This window comes from Ornithodoros turicata, unplaced genomic scaffold, assembly GCF_037126465.1.
Source record: "Ornithodoros turicata isolate Travis unplaced genomic scaffold, ASM3712646v1 Chromosome17, whole genome shotgun sequence".
Taxonomy (NCBI): Eukaryota; Metazoa; Arthropoda; class Arachnida; order Ixodida; family Argasidae; genus Ornithodoros; species Ornithodoros turicata.
Window position 1 is genome coordinate 2,590,218 of NW_026999326.1, and position 13,071 is coordinate 2,603,288.

General features: G+C 53.4%; 1 protein-coding gene, 1 non-coding gene and 1 pseudogene across 2 annotated transcripts; all 3 read right to left on the minus strand.

Annotated features, from left to right (window-relative positions):
- Window positions 1–509: 509 nt before the first annotated feature.
- On the minus strand, window positions 510–2,084 carry LOC135372763 (uncharacterized protein T26G10.4-like). The gene has a single exon (XM_064606233.1). It carries the CDS (start codon window positions 2,082–2,084, stop codon window positions 510–512), a length of 1,575 nt encoding a protein of 524 aa, XP_064462303.1.
- A 3,634-nt stretch (window positions 2,085–5,718) lies between these two features.
- LOC135372906 (U2 spliceosomal RNA) lies at window positions 5,719–5,909 on the minus strand. The gene has a single exon (XR_010416165.1). It is a non-coding gene; the product is annotated as a U2 spliceosomal RNA (small nuclear RNA).
- Window positions 5,910–10,950: 5,041 nt separating this feature from the next.
- On the minus strand, window positions 10,951–11,120 carry LOC135372934 (U2 spliceosomal RNA; annotated as a pseudogene).
- Between the last annotated feature and the right edge of the window lie 1,951 nt (window positions 11,121–13,071).

Below are 13,071 nucleotides of genomic sequence, written 5' to 3' on the forward strand. Positions count from 1 at the left end.
AACCGGACCTCCCCCGCAGTGTAGAGGGCTGCGGGGCGTTAGCTGTAGAGGGCTTCCGAGGTCGTCGCCTGTTGACATGTGCTGCTGCCCAACTCCAGGGGTGGTAGCAGGAGCAGACTGCATTGGTTGCAACCCAGTAAGGGGACATCCTCTGCTGGTGCCCATCGCCCTGAAAAGGGCGGTGGACAGCTAGCCGTCCACTTGGCACCGCCTACGGTGGGAAGTGGCTGAATCAGTTAAGGGGCAATGATCCAAACCAGCAAGCTGGCCTTAACGTCAGCGTGGCACCCTAATCGCCCTCACAAGGGCGGTACACGGCTAAGACGTACTTGGTGCCACCACTCCAGGGCTTTGGCGATCGAATGATTTTATTCAATGTTTAGGACATGTAACAAACTGATGGAAAAACGAAACCTGAGATTACGGAGTATGGCACAAAATAGTTACAAAATGAGAAGGGAGGGGAAAGATAAGCAGGAATGAAGAGCTAAATATGTAGAATGGAGTCGCTAAACAATGGGGTTCCCAGTCACATGTTCGACATAGATGTTCCGTGAAGCAGCTATCACATTGCTCACACAGAGCTTCTTGAATACTCCCAGGTAGGACTTGGTGCATAGCTTCTTCATCACCTTGTTATTTGCCGGGTCCCAGCTACCGAGCGCTCCGACGACAATGGCTTGGACTGAGACACGGTGGAAGCGCCTTTGGAGGTGGGGCTTGAGAAGTTCGTACTTTGCCTCCTTTTCAGCCCGTGCTGCAGCCAGTGCCTGGTAGCGGTTGTCGAACGGAATGGTGACGTCCACGATTATGGCCTCCTCTCCTCTGCACAGGATGAGGTCAGGCCGTAGCCCTGTGCCGCCGACAGCCATGTTCTCGGAAATCGCGGTGTACTTTCCACGAGCCGCTGCCTTCACGCTCTCCACTATCTCGTTATGGCGGGCCTGGTAGCTTGCGGAAGAGGGCATGCAGTGGTCCAGCACGTGTGGAAGGGTCTCATTCGAGTGGCCCCACCTTCTGCATTGCCTGTCGTCGTTGCGAGCCCAGGGGCGCGCGCCGTTTACAGGGAGGAGGTTGAGGTGGGCTCGATGGATGAAGCGCCACTGTGCGAAGCTGGTGAATGTCCCGGTGCGGATGAAATGAGAACTGGCTTTGTCCCTGTAGACGCAGTCCATCACTTTTCCTAGGCTTGGAAGCTCACGCAGGCTCTGGTCTCTGGCGAGGGTTAGCTGAGAGCGGATGATGGCCATTAGCTTCGTGCGTTGCGATGCGGTGATTGTTTGGTTTTCACGCGTGATGCTAATGTTGCCCTCCTCCAGGTCCCACGAGACGCCTAGCGTGGATGATGCCTTTCTTGCCTCAGTCCATACGTTGCGGAGCTGATTGCTTCGCAACCTGAAGTCTCCCTCGTTTTCGCCGCTCAGATACTGGCAAAGTTCTTCGATGCCACATTCGCGGCCGAGGCGCTTGTCCACGGTTCTTGTCAGGCTTGACATGGCGATGGCTGACACTTCTTGATCACGCGACGTTAGAAGCTTGAAGGCACTATCCAGGCGGCATATGTCACTGATCTCTGTGGTTAGTGGAATGCCGCATGCTCCCGCCTTGCTGCTGCTGTAGAGGTAGTCAGTTGACGCAGACTTGGGAAGGTACAATGACCGCTTGATCAGTGGTCGCAAGGCGTTGTCGAGCCGTGACCAGTCGGTCTTTCCGAGCACGCCGCACCTCATGGCGAACTTCAGTGATGGATACAGGAAGGTCTTGATGGCGTCGATCCTCTGCCATGGTGCAAGACAGGAATTCAGGAGCTTCTTCCCCAGTTCGATGGCTTCGTCCACTTCACCGTTGTCTCGGAAGATGTTGTAGCCGACGGGTCTTCCAAGGTATGGAAACGATTCGAAGTCTCGTAGACATCCTATGGGAGTCCCGTCCACCTTGCATATGACGTCACGTAACCCGACAGGCTGCCGTTCGGAAATGAAGAGCGACCTGCATTTGGCTGCATTTAATTTCAGGCCGATTTGTCTCAACAGACTGGCGGCTTGGTCGATGCGGGCCTGCAGCCTGACTTCGCTCTTTGCCATTGGCGTGAGGTCGTCAGCGTAAGCGAGTATGTTATGGCCGCTGGACGTGATACTGTTTGGATATCACGCACTATTGGGTCAATGACCAGGTTAAAAAGTAGTCCACTCAATGGGCAACCCTGGCGGATCCCGGCATGTATTTCGATGGCGTCAGTGGGACCCTGGCAGGTTACCACCCTGGTGACGTTGTTCCTGTAGAGGTCCCGTACAATCTCGGTGATCACATCGCCGGCTCCGCTTCCGCTGACAGCGTCCACTATCGCAATGTGAGGCACAGACCCGAAGGCGTTAGAAAGGTCGAGGAACGCAGCACAGAAGTCCTTTCTTCCAGCTCTGGCGGCGTCTATGTGTTCCTGGAGCACGAAGTTGTGCTCGAAAACGCCATCGTGGAGGAGAAAACCCTTCTGGCACTTGCTCAGAACGTCGTTCTCGAGGAGCCATGACTGCAGCCGTACAGCCAAGCATCCAGTATAGAGCTTGTTGATTGTTCTTGATAGGGATATTGGCCTCCAGTTGTGGATATCGTTGGGGTCCCCTTTTTTCGGGATCAGGATGGTCCTCGACGAGCGTCATATGTTCGGTATGCGTCGATACTTAAGGCAGATGTTGGAGACCGTAGCCAGGAAGTCACATTCAGGATCGGCGGACATCCAGTGCTTGTAGGTGAGTAGGTCGTCGCCGGGGGCGGTGCTCTCACACTTGCGTGCCTTCATCTTCACTTCAGCCGCCGTGAAGCGACCTAAGTTCATTTGTTCTTCGGGACGGTCACGCTGCCTCAGTATGTGTGTTGATGACCGCTTTTCTGCCCAGGTCTCCCGGAAGTAGGATTCGATGTCCGTGCGCTGGATGCTGCATCTGGTGGGCTTGCTTCGGTGATGAGGCGGACGGCCTGTCGTCGGCTTCTGCGGTAGAGACGCTGGATCTGACGGGGATTTTCCGGGTTCACGGCCTTCCGTTGTCGTCCTTCATCACTCGGGTCCGGGATGTGCATGGCGCTCCTTATGTCCGCGGTTGCAGCTTCGAGACGTGCCTCGAACGTTCTCCAGTTTTCTTCAGACTCCGCTTCACGTAGAATAGTTTTCATTGCTGGCTTGTGCGAAGCAAGGCTGAGCATGGGCAGCAATTCTTTCTGCATTACCGTGTCCTCCATGTTGACGTCGTTGCCGCAGTTCCCGTCTGTTTCGGTTGCGCCGTCGTTGCAGTTGGTCTCTTGAGGCTCCACGTCGTTATTTCTGTTGCCGTGGTAAATCGTTGCCTTCACCGCTGTCGTAGATAGGTCCCTCCGCCTGACTATGGCTGGGCATGACGTCAACGTGCTCACTGATCGTCGTCTGGGGCATGAGACTTGTGTTGACTGCGTCCCCACTGCACCTGCTGGTTCCTGCTCGTCGGTGGTGTCGCCCTGTACCGAGGGGATTGCAGAATGGAAGTCAGGAGTGCGCGGTGTTGTGTTGTGCCCGTCGCTAATGGCGCACTCCGTGCTTTCTTCATGTCCTGTGATATTCGCCGAGTCCGGGGCAGCGGGATAGGCGTCGTAGTTGGTGAGTGTCATGTGGCTTGCGTTGGCGTCGCTGTTTCCTTCTTCCTGCGCCGAGTCCTGGCGCGGCGAGTTGCAGACCGTCGCTGGTGCACTCGATGCTAAACATTCTGGTACCGTCGTATTGCGGATTTGTGCCGTTCTTGTCGCCCTTGCTTCTTCGCGTCGGTGCCATATCATATGGTTGGAGAGTCCCTTGCGGCTCGGGAATGATTCTTGGCAGACGCTGCACGTATGTCGGAACACATTGCGATCTGTGGCTTGTCGTTGTTGAGACCTGGCCTCACATCTGTGGTTTTTGGGGCGGTTGCCTACGTCCATGTCACAGTCCGAGCAGTAATATATTATCTTCTTAATGCGGTGCTCGTGGACCTGTTCCAAGTGCCGGGTGAGGGATTGTCTTTGGCTTGTCCAAACAGATGCCCTGAATGCATGGGGGCAGCCTTCTTCAGAGCACGTGAAGAAGTCCGGCAGCGGGAAGTGGACGGTGAGGCAGTCGTCGTTTCTGGTCGGCTGCTTTGGCTCAGTGTTGCTGGTTTTCAACTCGTTTGATGCATTGTCACTCGAGGCTGACCCAAGGCTCGGCGTCCTCGTAGAGGACATAAAATCCGAGCCTTCCCCGTCGTGTAGAGGGCTACGGGGCTCCAGGTGTATATGGCTGCAGGGTTCACCTTTCGCAGTGGCGTGTAGGTCTTGTTTCGTAGCGCCGGTAGAAGCACCCCTCCGAGGTCCGCCAAGGGCAGCGGCTTGCCGCGCCTTACGACTGTCATTGGTGCAGGGCGCATCGTGGGCAGCAGTGGCGGCGGCGTCTGGGGCGGGCATCCTGCTAGCAGGCTGCGCAGGGGGATCCTTCGCAGGATCCGGTTGTAGACTCCTGCAGGGTCCGTCGCGCGCCATAGAGTACTCCGGAAGCGGCAGGGTGGCGTGACTGTGGTCCGACGAGCTTCCCGACAAATCACGCAGATCCGTTGTTGAGGCCATGCTGTTGGGACAGCTGGACATCGCGTGGGCAGGCTGCATTGGGAAGGGGCACTGGTCCAAACCCCATACAGGGCCCTCCCTTTGCGGACACTCAACGTCCTGAAAAGGGCGGTAGGCAGCAAGCCGCCTACTTAGTGCCACCTGCGAGGTGAGGGGAGTGGCTGCTTCGGGCAAGGGGCTATAAACCAAACCCCAACAGAGGCCTTGTCCTTGGCTGGCGCGCTAATCGCCCTGAAAAGAGCGGTACACGACAAGGTGTACTCGTCGCCACCACTCTCAGGCCTTTGGTGATCGAAATCTTAGCCAAAAGACCGAGAAGCGATACTACACTACACTTTGGTGTACTCTACACTACACTTACACAAGGTGTACTCGTCGCCACCACTCTCAGGCCACTATGATCTTAGCCAAATGGCCGAGAAGCGATAAATATTACACGTCCATCTTTCGCTCTGGTCACGGTCGCGGCACCTGCCTCCTCGGGTGTCACGTCGCCAAATTCAACATGATGTGGTGCGTGTAAGAAGCACTAGAATGATAGTCGGACTGCATGAAATGCGCATGTTAGTGGACGGAACTCGTGTTTCTTTCTCCCTTGTATCCGCTAAAAGACCGAGAAGAGATATACACTGCACGTCTCCCCCTTTCGCTTCTGTCGCAGTCTCGCCTTCTACGTCCGCGCGTGGCACGTCGCCAGTTTGGGCATCGTGGTATATGGGTACCGAACACTAGGGTGTTAGTACTAATGCATCACGGCCCGTGAGATAAAAATGATTGATTGGAAATTGCAAGAGAGAGATAGAGAGATAGATAGCTAGGTAGATAGATAGATAGAGATAGATAGATAGATAGATAGAGAGATAGATAGATAGAGAGAGAGAGACAGACAGACAGACAGATAGATAGATAGACAGATAGATTGAATGAATGAATGTGTACCCTAGTGGCCAGACAGGACATTTCCCAGTGGTTGTCTCCAGTGTGTTCTGTGTCTATGTCTGCTGTAGGTTCCCTGCTTTGCCTGGTGTTGTTTCTACGCTTCCCTCTTTTGCCTGTCTCTGGTCATCATGGCTGATGCTTATTGGTGCTGTTTCCGAATTTTTCTTTTTGATTTTAGACGGGTGGGCTACACCTGGAGGTAGTGCAATACCAGGGCAACCCTTGACAGTGCCGAGGTGAGCTTCAGACACACTGTCTCGGGCCAAAAATAAGATTAATATCGTGAGTCCAAATAGGGCTCGTATCAGATATTAAGCTGATAAGAACAGAATTTTTATTCAATATTAGTTGCATTATTTACAGAATGTACAGCGAGAATCGGGCATTTATACACAATATGCAATGAGTGTTCATGATTGGGGCGGATCTTCGTCTTTTCACCGACTAGTCGCTCCTGTTTGATTGGTAGTCCTGTTTCCACTGATGTGCGCCGCATATATGTCGCGAGAAGCTGTGATAACGCTGCTTACACAGAGTTGCTTCAGTTTTTTCCCGTATGATTTAGAGCAGAGTCTCCGCAGCAACCGGTCATTGGAAGGATCCCATGATCCAAGGGCTCCAACAACAACAGCCTCGACTGACACACGCTGGAATCGGCGCTCCAATATCTCTTTAACGGGCTGGTACTTCTGTTCCTTTTCTTCGCGGGCTCGTTGTAGCGCTGCCGCACGGTTTTCGAGAGGACAGCACACGTCAATTATGATGGCTTCCTCTCCTTTCTGTAGCACGAGGTCTGGTCGGAGGCTGGTATTTCCCACAGGTTGGTTTTCTGTCATGATGGAGAACCTGCCGGACGCCGCCTTCTTAATGCGCTCTACCACTTCGTTGTGCCTTCCTGTCATTGCGGAGCCCTGCCTCATACAATGGTAGATAGCATGGGGCAGAGTTTCGCTACTGAAGCCACATCGTCTGCACCTTGTGTCGCGGTTTGTCTGCCATGGTCTTGCACCATTAAGTGGTAGGAGATTTAAGCGAGCCTTGTGAATAAATCTCCAATCAGCAAACCTAGTAAATGCGCCGCTGCGGATGAAGTGTGAGCTTGAGGGGTCCGCGGCGACGCATTCCATTACTTTGCCCTGGTTTGGAAGGCTCTGAAGGCTTTGGGCTCGAAGCTTGCTGAGGTGGTGGCGAAGTGAGGCGATGAGTCGTCGGCGCTGCGTGGGAGATACGGAGACTTCTCCACATGTGATGTACGGTCCTTCGTCGTGGAGGTCCCAGGTTACTTGCATTCGCCTGGATGCCTTCCTCGCCTCTGTCCACACACTGCGTAACTGTGTTGGTGGCGTCCTGAACTCTCCCTCTCCTTCTCCAGATAGGTAACTCGCGATGTCTTGCTGCGTTGCTGAGCGTCCCAGTCTTCCCTCAACGGTGCGCCGGGCTGCCGCTGTCGCCATCTCACGGATTTCTTCATCCTTTGACGTGAGCAGCTTGAATGCACTGTCGATTCGGCACAGGTCGCTGAGCTCAGCTGCTACTGTTATGTCGGAGGCGCCTGCGTCCCGGCTGCCATAAATGTAGTCGTTGGCGGCTCCTTTTGGCAGGTACAGCGTCTTCTTAATGAGTGGGCGGAGGGCGCTGTCGAGGTTTTGCCATTCCGTCTTCCCCACTACGCCCATCCTCATCTCGAAGTCGAGAGCCGGGTAGATGAACGTCTTCAAAGCATACAGTCGCTGCCACGGAACAAGCATGGAGCTGAGGATCTTCTTGGCTGTGTCGATTGTGTTCCGGGTGGAGGTACTATTGCGTAGGATGTTGAATCGAACCGGCTTCCCTAGGAACAGGTGGCTTTCGAAGTCGTCCAGAGTTGGTATAGCTTCACCAACTGCAAAGAATAGCGTGTTTCTCAGGCCTACAGGTTGAGTACCGGATAGGTGCATAGTTCGACATTTCCTGGGGTTGAGGTGCATGCCTAGCTTGGCAGACATCGTTGCTATTTCATCGATGGTGGCCTGCAGCGTCGTTGGATCTTCGGAAAGCGGGGTGATGTCGTCGGCGTACACAAGGATGCTGTGCTGCTGGTGGTTTCCTTGGATTTTCCTTATGACGGGGTCCACTACCAGAGTAAACAGCAGGCCGCTGAGCGGGCACCCCTGGCGAATTCCGGACTGTATAGGTATTGCGTTGGTTCCTCCATCGTCGGTTATGATGGTTGTCGAGTTGTCTGTGTAGAGGTCTCGTATGATATCAGTGAATGCTGTACCGCATCCAGCTCCGTGGACCGCGTCGACAAGGGCGTTGTGCGGGACCGCGCACAATGCGTTAGAGTAGTCCAACATTGCTGCACAGAGTTGTTTTCCTCCTGCTCGTGCTTGGTTGATCCGTTCCTCCATGACGAAGTTATGCTCGAAAACACCGTCGTGAGCGAGGAATCCTTTCTGGCACTTGGATATTACTTCTTCGCCTTGGATCCACACTTGTAATCGAGACGCCCAGCAGCCTGCGTATAGTTTTGCGATAGTCCTCCCAAGCGATATGGGTCGCCAGTTCGTGGGTTCGGTCCGGTCACCTTTCTTGTATATGAGTACGGTGCGGGACGCTCGCCATGAGGTTGGGGTCCGTCTCTATTGCAGACAGAAGTTGAACACTGTCGTCAGAAAAGTACCTCCAGAATCTACTGATTTCCGGTGGGCGTAGGTTATCCTGTCATCGCCTGGCGCCGTATTTTCACATTTTCGGAGCCTTGATAGCACATCCCCACAAGAAAAGGGTTGCGAGTTGACTTGTCCGTCCGCCGGCCTTCTAGATCGGAGGATCGTCGTATCGGCGGCGGTGTACGACCATACCTCGCGGAAATGGTTCTCAACCTCTTGTGTCTGGATGGTGCACTTTTCGGTTGTGCCTTGCGTTATCAGGCGGATTGCTTGACGTATGTTCTTCCTGTATAGGCGTTGGATGGTTCTCGGGTTGTCGGGGTTAATTGGACGACGGCCTTGTGACTGCTCAGAGTGTTGCGGGAGTTTGACTTCTACTGCAATGGCTTGCGTAGCTTCCTGTAACAGTTTCTCGAAAGCTGACCAGTTTGTGTCCGACTTGGGGGCATCGAGGAGTTGTCTGATTTCTTCCACAAACGTATGAAGCACTCCAGGGTTATCTTCGGGGATGTCGGCATGGGTCGTTCCGTTTACAGCTTCGTCTGTCCGTCCTGCTTCTTCGTTGCTGTCGTCAGGATTACATACAACTTCTGTGACACGAGCTTCCGCGTTGTCGTCCGCGGTGCTGCGGGGCGTGAGCACGTCATCCACGACGTCGACATCTTGGCTTATGGTGATGCTCGCTGTGGACTGGGACGAACTGTCGACAACCTGGGATGTGCTGTTGATGCACGGGGTGTCTGCCCTGGTCTGCGCTGCAGCGCATTCTGACGGGTCCGAATCAGTAATCAGGGGAGGGGACGGACTGCTATTCTCTGCGCTTCTGCTGTTGTCACCAGGTGCATCACCATTTTGCTGGGCAGGTAGTCTTGATTCCGCAGTCAAGCGTTCGCGTGCCTCTTGCCTTCGGTGTTTGGCCTCGTGGTTCTGCCGGCCTTTCCGTGATGGGAAGCTTTCTGAACACCGGCTGCACTTGAAGGCAAACGTTGTCGCGCGGGAACTTGCGGTGCTTGCGACGGGACAGTTGTGAAGCGTGATCTGCTGAAGGGGCCGTTTTCCGAGCGTGGTACAGCATTCGGAGCATACGTGGTGGAAGGAGGTGATGCGCATTTCGTGCTCCTGCTCAAGGTGCCGTTTCAATGATGCCTTCTGTGATGTCCATGCTCCTGTCTTAAAGGAACGGGAACATCCAAGCTCTGTGCACTGAAAGTGATCCGGAAGTGGAAAGTACACGGTCATGTCGCTTCCATCCCTTTCTGGCTGTCGCGGTTCTTCCAGTTGAGACGTCTGGGTCCCGAGAGCCATTGCCCTCACAGAGGGCATAAGCAATGACTCCCCCCCCCCCCCCCCGTAGTGTAGAGGGCTACGGGGCTGCGGTGTCTGTAGAGGTCTGTATGGGTCGGTCAGGAAGGTCTGCGGGAAGGTCTGCGGAAGGTCTGGGTTTGGAGGTCCGTAGTTGGGTGGGGGGGGGGGGTCCGGGGCCGGCGATGAAGGTGGATGATCTGGCTGGATCGGCAGGTCTTCGTTGTCCCGGGCGTCAGGGGGGGGGGCAGGAGTCCAGGGCGTGAAATCGCTGGCTTCACGGCGGGCTGCAGACGGGAAGCGCCTCTCCCCAAGGATGGGCGAAGGGGGCATGGTCACGGGGTGACCAACCCCGAGTCAGGCTGCTTCGGGAGGGGGCAATGAGCCAAGCCCAGAAAGGGCCCTCCCTTTGCGGACACTCAACGCCCTGAAAAGGGCGGTAGGCTGCAAGCCGCCTACTTAGTGCCACTGCGAGGTGAGGAGTGACTGCTTCGGGCAAGGGGCAATAAACCAAACCCCCACAGGGGCCTTGTCCTTGGCTGGCGCGCTAATCGCCCTGAAAAGGGCGGTACACGACAAGGTGTACTCGTCGCCACCACTCTCAGGCCTTTTGGCGATCAGGCCTTTGATGTTAGCCAAAAGGCCGAGAAGCGATAAATATTACGCGTCCACCTTTCGCTCTGGTCACGGTCGCGGCACCTGCCTCCTCGGGTGTCACGTCGCCAAATTCAACATGATGTGGTGCGTGTAAGAAGCACTAGAATGATAGTCGGACTGCATGAAATGCGCATGTTAGTGGACGGAACTCGTGTTTCTTTCTCCCTTGTATCCGCCAAAAGACCGAGAAGAGATATACACTGCACGTCTCCCCCTTTCGCTTCTGTCGCAGTCTCGGCTTCTGCGTCCGCGCGTGGCAGGTCGCCAGTTTGGGCATCGTGGTATATGGGTACGGAACACTAGGGTGTTAGTGCTAATGCATCACGGCCCGTGAGATAAAAATGATTGATTGGAAATTGCAAGAGAGAGAGAGAGAGAGGGGAGGGAGGGAGGGAGGGAGGGAGGGAGGTAGGTAGGGAGGGAGGGAGGGAGGGAGGTAGGCAGGGAGGTAGGTAGGTAGGTAGGTAGGTAGGTAGGTAGGTAGGTAGGTAGGTGGGTAGGTGGGTAGGTGGGTGGGTGGGTGGGTGGGTGGGTGGGTAGGTAGGTAGGTAGGTAGGTAGGTAGGTAGGTAGGTAGGTAGGTAGGTAGGTAGGTAGGTAGGTAGAATGTGTACCCTAGTGGCCAGACAGGACATTTGCCAGTGGTTGCCTCCAGTGTGTTCTGTGTCTATGTCTGCTGTAGGTTCCCTGCTTTGCTTGGTGTTGTTTCTACGCTTCCCTCTTTTGCCTGTCTCTGGTCATCATGGCTGATGCTTATTGGTGCTGTTTCCGAATTTTTCTTTTTTTGTTTTTTGATTTGAGACGGGTGGGCTACACCTGGAGGTAGTGCAATACCAGGGCAACCCTTGACAGTGCCGGGACGAGCTTCAGTCACACTGTCTCGAGCCAAAAACAAGATTAATATCGTGAGTCCAAATAGGGCTCGTATCAGATATTAAGCTGATATTTATGATGACTATTTACATGCGAAATTCGGTCACTTCATTACTCGAGCAAACAAATCAAAGCCGAAAACAGTAAATATGTATACAACAATGAAAGTACAATACACGATGAAAATTCACTTTATATGTACACCTTTGTAGTCCACCCTGTCAGGCGAGGCCTAAACGGGCGTATTCCTCAGAATCACCTTCCCATTTATTACGCGAATATATCTCGTGCCCCACCTCCTTAGAAACACCGCTTCACCAAGTTCTATGAGCTGCGTTTCCAAGTGACCTACAACTATTTTACGCAGGCGAATCAAAGCTGGAAACATGGGCATACGTCGTCTATGCCTCGCCACTGAAATACACCTGTTGTGCCAAGCCACAAAGAGAGCCGCCACTGTGATTAGATTCTCGAACCTAGAACGTCTACCTCTGCGGGGATTGCAAGGAAACCCGAACATCCTAGTAACCAAAGTAAGAAGCGTTCTCGTCTGTGCGCACTCTTGAATCGCATGCTTGCTTGATTCCTCGTATGTGCAGCTAGGACATGTGGACACCGCCGTAACGCCCCATCTTACCAAACGATCCCGAGTGGGCAGTACGCCGGATGCAACTTTCCATAAAAAATCTTGCATGTCACTTGGTAAGTCATGACGTGTGAGTTCAATTCAATTCGCGTTGACATTTTGAACTGAGGGCAATGGGCCCACACGCCTCGCACACATTTGTTCGGAAATTCGTGAAACAGGTACTGCCTATATAGCCACTTGCGGAAACATCTGTTCCACCTCTAAAAACTTTCCGGTGATCAAGTGATATAACAGTGGAGTGCTCTCAGCGCTCGGGCACAAGTTGCCTAAGGCACGTGGTACCAATACTCTACTGCGTGGGCCAAGAAAATACATAACCAGTGGTCTTGCCAAACACTCTACATCATCAAGCATGTTCAGAACATTCCGAATTGCGAGCAAGGTACAAAATGTTGGGAAGCATGGCAGACCCCAACCCCCTTCACTTCGCGCAAGGCGTAACACATTTCGCGATACAAGTTCAGTCTGACCGTTCCAGAAAAAGCGGAAACACAACGACGTAAAGCGCGTGCTGAACACCGTCGGCGGGCGCGCAACTCTAGCAACGACCAGAGTTTAGCGCTGAACACAGATTTAATTAAGTAGGCTCTTTCCTGAAATGACACTTGAAAGCTGCGCGCAACGGCTATTTTCCCCTCTAACTCTGTCAATAACAGGTTCCAATTATCAGAGGCTACCCCTGCTTTGTCAAAGTGCACTCCCAACAAGGTCAAGCACTCGGTGGGGGTTACTCCAGCAGGAAGGTCTGGACACACGTTTCCGATAGAAAGAGCCTTACTTTTATCTCTGTTTAACCGTGCTCCAGAAAATCGAGCATATTCTTCAAAAACACCGAAGGCGTTCTGCAGGCTGGATACATCTTTCAAATACAAAACAATGTCATCTGCATAAGCGGTAGCAGACACAATACTTCCTCCTGGTAAGGGGAGTCCCATTATCGACCTGTTTTGGTTCATCCGTCGTAAGAGAGGGTCTCTACATAACACAAATATCAACGGCGACAAGGGACATCCCTGACGCACCCCTCTGGTCACATCGAAATTGCTCGTAACTCTACCATTGAGAATTAAACAACTCTGCAGATTAGTGTACAGTGAATTCAAGAGAAACACAAAATGATCAGAAAAACCAAAACTTCTTAGTACACTGTATATATATCCATGCTCAATACAGTCAAAAGCTTTCGCTTGATCCCAGGAAACGACCAGGCCGCTCCTGAGGTGGGTATCGATGTACGCTATAATGTCTCGAATGAAAACAAGCGATGAAAATATTGATCTTCCGGGCACCGCTGCTGTCTGATACGGGGAAACTACGTAAGGGAGTGCCTCTCTTAGACGCCTTGCGAGAAGAGCAGCCACCAACTTATAATCAACATTCAGGAGGGTAATAGGGCGCC

Coding starts and splice junctions, on each gene's coding strand:
- LOC135372763 (XM_064606233.1), bottom strand. CDS start 2,084: ATGGCAAAGAGCGAAGTCAGGCTGCAGGCCCGCATCGACCAAGCCGCC.